The 7164-nt window shown below is 38.6% G+C and overlaps 1 protein-coding gene across 2 annotated transcripts in view; it reads left to right on the top strand.

Moving 5' to 3' along the window:
• The window catches only part of LOC122259021 (carbonic anhydrase 2), a 186771-nt gene extending 179996 nt beyond the window's left edge, over positions 1-6775 (top strand). Inside the window, exons 5-8 of one of the 2 annotated variants that reach the window (XR_015191965.1) lie at positions 1-23; positions 253-413; positions 2990-4096; positions 4563-6775. The exon at positions 1-23 is cut by the window's left edge and continues 150 nt beyond it. Coding sequence is in view for 1 of the 2 variants with exons in the window: in XM_086548131.1 (XP_086404257.1) it covers positions 1-23; positions 253-413; positions 4010-4096; positions 4563-4667 (376 nt within the window). In the remaining variant the exon portion in view is untranslated. The remainder of the gene's footprint in view (positions 24-252; positions 414-2989; positions 4097-4562) is intronic. The other variant, XM_086548131.1, reaches the window with a different exon arrangement.
• The last annotated feature ends 389 nt before the right edge of the window (positions 6776-7164 follow it).

Genomic DNA, 7164 nt, shown 5'->3' with positions numbered 1-7164 from the left:
CCTCAGAAACATTACCGACTCAGGTTAGTCCCGTGACGAGAGCGAGTAGTTGACAGTACAGCATGTTATTTGGTATTTAGACCAATCAGAATGCTACTTTTTCCCGATATTTTTTTTCCCCCGATTGATGTGGGAATGGTTTTAGAAAGCAGCTTTTTATTTTTTGTCTACATACACCACACACAAAAAAAATCATAATGATGATAATGAATAAACGAAAAATGACAGTAACGACAACTTGCTTCCATACAGGTATGTTTGCCGAAGTGGACGCCAGGCACCCCCTTCGTACCTTCCTCCCCAGGAACCTCGATAGCTTCTACAGGTATTCGGGCTCCCTAACCACACCCACCTGTAACGAAGTTGTGACATGGACTGTCTTCGCGAACGCCATCCCCATCTCTGAGAAGCAGGTTAGTTACGCCTCTGAGAAAGTCAGCTGCTGGTGTGATCACAGAGTCCTTTTCTGGATTAGACACAGTGTTTGATTTTACTCTAAACACAATGTGTATACTTTATAATTTGCATATAGTTTGATTTAGGGAGACATCTATGAAGATCAAAATCTGAACATGAATGGGTATTTTAGTACCGGAAATGTTTTGTGTGCTTTATGTGTATGTCTCTTCCGCGCTTATGGTAATTGGCCTTTGCCCCTTCAGAGGTGTTGTGTACAACGCACATTTTACTTTAGAACAGTGTGAACTTAGAATTTTTACTTCTTAGAATAAACGACAGCTTTTCCCCAGATTGAAACGTGCACCACAGTACCTTGCTAGATTAGTGACAAGGTGTCCAATAGAATATGAAAGAATAATTATAGACCACTGTGAATCTTGCATGTCTTACCTCTTAGTTTAGTCGCTAGCGGTGTCAAATAGTTGTTCTGTAGACATTTATAAATTGACTGACAGTTACATCATAGACGATATCATACTTAAAGGACGAGATTTGTTGATTTTAACTGCTCGAGTCACATAAGGATTTTATGTACGTATTGGTCTCACCCACTCCCTGAAAATTCGTGACGTAATTTTCGTTTTGTCACCGACATTTTCTCTAACTTGGAAGAACATCAAAAAGCTACCTGAGACTCAACGTTACACCCGCTACACGACAGGCTGACCGCTGTCACCTGCAACTTTGGTGATGCAAGCCGCTCCACAGTGCGCGTAATTCCGGGTGAATTACGGATGGTGGTGTGGCGAGAACGCTTTGGCGGAGGGAAACGATTCTGATACGGTGATGGTGGATTGTTGCAATAGGCGGCAACATATCGGTTACTTAGACAACAGCAAGCTTTCAAACAAACACATCACGGTGCTGCTACAGATGCCAGTAAATTGATACACACTATTCGTCAAGATATCAAAAAAAACAATCAGAAGGTTGCATTAGACATCTACAAAACTGGTGTTTCAACACGAAGAATTCCATGACTACAAATACGAAGAAAATGTTGCGATTCTGCAACATTTATTTACGCAAGCTACAACGATTGACGATAGCATGAAAGAAATTTCTTCAAGAAGTTTCGTAAGACAGGTGGGTCAGCTTCAGGACAGGTCACTAACACACCCCTCTCCAGGCCTTCTCTAAATGTCCTTCCTATACTAACTTCTAGATTAGCACTGCTGCTTGTTCACCCCACTCCCCCCAAAGGTGTGTTGCATGCTTGTCTAGTGGTTGCTAAGGTATCCTACTTCTATCCTAGACATATTTCTCAACGCATGAAAAATCACATGATGTTTCGTTTGATGTCAATTCATTCCCTTTAGTCGAGTTTATTTATTTTCCAAAAATATTGAGTTGCATACGACATTCATGTAAATTCTTGCAGACGGCACAATAACCTAGTAAGTATTTTATATATACATGTAGATAGAGGAGAGAGAGAGAGAGAGAGAGAGAGAGAGAGAGAGTGAGTGAGTGAGTGAGTGAGTGAGTGAGTGAGTGAGTGAGTGAGTGAGTGAGTGAGTGTGTGTGTGTGTGTGTGTGTGTGAGTGAGTGTGTGTGTGAGTGAGTGAGTGAGTGAGTGAGTGAGTGAGTGAGTGAGTGAGTGAGTGAGTGAGTGAGTGTGTGTGTGTGTGTGTGTGTGTGTGTGTGTGTGTATGTGTGTGTGTGTGTGTGCAAAGAGAGAGGAAGACCCTGCCTCTCCTCTGGCATGCGAAGTAATATCAGAGCGTGTTGCTGCTCCACACACGGGCCATTACCTCCCTGTGCTTCATAACATCCACGCGGCCAACTCCCGCCTCGCAACCTCAGCTCTCTCCTCTTAAGCCGGGGAGTAATAAGTGCCCTTCTTATTAGGATAATACTCTTCGTTATGAAGTTTTTTTGGTTTTTTTTTAGATAATGCGTGTTTGTTGTAAGTACGTTGGGTTGTTTTTGGTGGGATTTTTTTTCCTTTTTTATATAATTTTCTAACAAACCTATTATCCTTTATTAATGTTTTGTAGTATTAATAATAGTAAGTCAGAGCATGCCTTACACACCATACATACATACATTATACATACATACATTATACATACATACTTTATACATACATACATACATGTATGCATACATATCACACACACACACACACCCAAACACACACACATAACATACACACACATACACACACATACACACACACACACACACACACACACACACATACACACACATACACACACACACACACACACACACACATACACACACACACACACACACACACACACACACACACACACACACACACACACACACACACACACACACACACACACACACATACATATATGTGTATGTGTTTGTATATATATATATATATATATATATATATATATATATATATATATATATATATATATATATATATATATAATTCCTTCAGCAGCATACACGCTCTGTTTGATATTTCCCACCCTGCATGTGATGAAACGCACGTGCATCCTGGCCGTCCTGATACTGACTTGCAGCCCTAATGATAACGTTTCAGCTGAATGACTTCCGGCTCCTGCACGACGATGACCTGGTGGAGTTGGTGGACAACTACAGGCCGCTGCAACCCCTCGGCCGCCGAAGGATCTTGGCCCGCAACCGCTTCGTGCCCCGTCGGGTCGTGGCTTGCACGAAAGGCTGATCCGTTGCAAGCCTCAGTGCGCCCTCTCGTTGTCATTATGAACTGCATTTCCAACATTTCTGTTAATTAGCAAATGGTTAGGCTTATGATTAAATACAAATACAAATTGTGTTTTCGTGGTAGGTAGTATGAAAGGGTGTAAGTATTTTTCCTTAGAAAAATAAAAAATGTTTTTTTGTATTATTCTTGAGAATGTTGCACGTATAAAAGATTGATAATAGATTTAACATATTGTGATACACTCCAGCAAGGGTGCGAAAGGTGGGTCCCAGTCACAGCAGGGGAACGGCCAGAGCAAGGAACTGGAATTTCCGGTGTCATTTATATTCCGAAATGAATTCTCCTTCTGCGGATTTGCTGATCTTCGACTTATTCAATATGTGAACTTCTGAATGATTTCTGAGTAAAACATGCATCTTTCATTTGTTACGGAGAGAGGTGCCATGGAAGGGAAAATCGTTGCATATATTTTAATTAAACTTCTGAAAATCGAAGTGCATTATCAGGTATTTTGTTCCTTGTTTCCCTAGTATCATGTAATTAGCCGGCTCCGCCCCAGCTCGCTACAGGACTCACAAATATATATTTATATGAAAATGTGTTTCTTTTATCCCTCTGTGTTTTATAACGTAAGTGTATTTTTAAGTTACTTGGTCTCTCGTTTACTTGCAGGTATGGTACTGTTTATTTTATGAATCTAAAACTTACTAGAAGATTTACGATCAGTTTCCTTTTGCATAATCTATATTCATACTGAACAAACAACATAGTTTCTTTTTTAGTATAGCTAAGACATCAGTTTTTCCTGAAATTGTTAAGAAGACAAATTATTTTCTTGTGTGGTTCTCGTCTCTCATCTGTTTTTTTCATCCGCAGCTGAACGCCTTCCGAGGCCTCAAGAACGACCACAATCAGCCAATCGTTAACAACTTCCGACCTCCTCAACCACTCAACAACCGCAAGGTAAAGACAGGAGATGCGAGGCCATTTGTAAGATAGTGATGACACATCTTTCATTTAGTAAGAAAGGCGTAAAAAGGTGTAAATGAGATTAAATTATTTCACAGTACGAAGGATCTGAATTGACACGTTTCGATTAAATAAACTAAATTGCATATAATTCTGATGAAGATTTAGTCGGATTTATACTTTTATCTACGTCAGTAACAAAGAATTCTGTTCATATACGAAAGGTTGAGCGGCAGATGGATAACTATGAGGTTAAAAACAAGATTTTCGTTATGGTACAGACTGGCTAATCATAGCTATTGATATGTGGCTTTAGTAGCATCATTTGCTGATTGAATTTATATGAAATGATTGACCCTAGTCATAATATGTTTTCCTCATATTTAATTATTCTGTTCAATCTACAGATAAATGTTAATTCAGTAGGATACTTATCATCCAAATTGTTCCTTCTCTCCAGGTTATGGTGTCAGCCAAGTCTGATGCCGATTCAGCCGCCATGAAGAAGGTTGGGCTCACCCTCTATTTCATGACTTCCATGGCCGTCCTGATGATGAACATGTAGAACCCTTTTCTGCCATCATTGCCAACACCCTCTTCTCCTCCTCCACTACGCCCAATATCATCACAAACATCTGTACGTGGTAGGAGATGAGCCACGAGATTGCCCATCGAACGAACTGTCAACGCCGCTGCCCTGACACTTCCCTGGCCGCTGGGAACAAGATCATCGCAAGACTGCTTCTAACGAGCTGCAGCGCCACGTAGGAACCGACTGAAGAAAGCCACTTCAAATTATGCACTTGACTAACCCTAGAAGACCTAGGGGCATTGTATACATTTGTCCAGACAGGCAATTTAGGATGTTTTTAAGTAATTGCATAGGATTTTGACAGTTTTAAGGGTACTTCTCAACAAAGAGCTATGTGGAGATAGCTGGCAAAGACTGGTGGTTAGGCAACTCAAGTGTCTTCTGGCTACAAGGGCGACGTCGCCCAATAAGGTGTTCAGCATTGTAGGATCTATTTTGAAACACATTATCTAAGGACTTTCTAGGAATTTTTAATTACTCATTGTTTTTATGCTGATCTTGAAACTTGATTGTTAATTTAGTTGTAAAGTAGTGTACACTAAGAAAACCAAAGACCACAGAAATTCTGTAATGCTGAACATCACCTATGTCAGTTTTGCCTGTAAGATGTAAAGATTTACGAGGCCAGTACTTATTATGATGAGGATACAATCCGCCAGCTCTGATTCAACTTACCCTTGACATTCATGTGTCTGTGAATAGTAATGTTATATTGTTGCTCAGAAAGAGGATAACGTTTAAAACTGTGCACTGTACAGTTAAGTGGTATGGCTAAATCGAATGCACACTAAAATTCCCCCAAGAGATGTAAATAGGCCAGTGTTAACCTAGTCCCGTTTGTTGAACAGGTAATCAGTTGTATGTTGTTCACATAGATGTCTTTTACACCAGCAGTAGTGTGTGAAATATGAGTCATGTTGCATTTTCAGCCTCTGCCTCTGTATTTTACTTGTGATTTGCTGAAGAAATGTGAAATCTCTTATGCACTATCCTGCCACCTGGCACATGTTCTAGTACCATCCATGACCTCCGGTAAGCGGGTGATCAAAATGTATGCCCCTGTGGAGACATACCACTTGTCACAGCCTCCTGAGCAGATTGGCTTGTCCTAGCGCAAAAGAAAACGATTCTTCATCCTGCTAGAATTTAGTATGTGTTGTAGATAGGCAACATTCCATATCGGTGATGTTGTGGTTTCACCATGTACGTAGATATAAGATCAGCTCACGCATACTTCCCTTTGTTGGTACCAGTCATCATTCAAAACACAGATGTAATGGCAGTCTGATCAGCTGACTGGCTTCACACTAGTGTTCTCTTTACAGTGTGCGAAAACTATCAGCAGAACATGAGGGTTCATTGCCTACGAGATCCAGAATCCTGCTTAAAATATCTGTACACCCTTGAACCATGTTGCTCGTCCACTTGGGTGGTTGTTGAAACCACATATTATGCCTCCCTCTTTGATAATCCTGTATGCAAAGTAAACCCCACTGATACACACAATCCCTTTACAAAACGTAGCATTCATTTCTTCCACTTTACGTATTCGTGTCTCTTTCTTATCTCTGCTGGTTTGGATTTATTTGTTTTATTCTCGTGAGATATATTTGCATTCTCTAGATCCCTCCTCTGCCCTGGGTCTATATGTCCATAGATGGTTATCCGTTCTGACATCATTTGGTTAACATTAGGTTTAAAAAAATATTGATAAGCGTCATCCCTTCCAGTCTGTACATTCTTTTGTTTTCTCCACCCCTTCCGTGATAAACTTTGGATTCTTAATTTGTTTACCCCATTTTTCTCAACTAATGAATTGTGACTATTTAATTATACCTTCGATTTAATGCATATAGGTTTTAGAACACTAACCTTAATCGTTCAATCAGTTAACCTTAGGATTTCTTTGTTTATCTAAGTCTTAAAATTTGGATTTCAGGACTTTTGTTGGCCAGTCAAATTATGTACATTTCGTACATGTTATCAATATTGTTACTTGTATTGTAATTTCTACAATAATTATATATATATTTTTTGTTCTCTAACAGTGAACATTAGTAATAAAATCTGGCATTTCAAAATGGTTTCATTTCAAGTACTTAATTTCCTCGGTTTTAGATAAGAAATAAACAAAAAAAGGAAAAGAAAGGAAAAAGCAGTAAAAAAAGAGAAAATTTACAAATGTAGAGCACAATTATATATTTATGTGTGGATATATATATATATGTGTATATGTATATGTATATACATACATATATACATATATACACACACATATATATATACATATATACACATACATATATATATATACATATATACACATACATATATATATATACATATATACACATACATATAGATATATACATATATACACATACATATATATACATATATACACATACATATATATACATACATATATATACATACATATATATACATACATATATATATACATATATAT

This window comes from Penaeus japonicus, unplaced genomic scaffold (genome assembly GCF_977035675.1).
Source record: "Penaeus japonicus unplaced genomic scaffold, GWHDUDI00000001_assembly GWHDUDI00000020, whole genome shotgun sequence".
NCBI lineage: Eukaryota > Metazoa > Arthropoda > Malacostraca > Decapoda > Penaeidae > Penaeus > Penaeus japonicus.
This window is presented reverse-complemented; position numbering and strand designations above follow the sequence as displayed.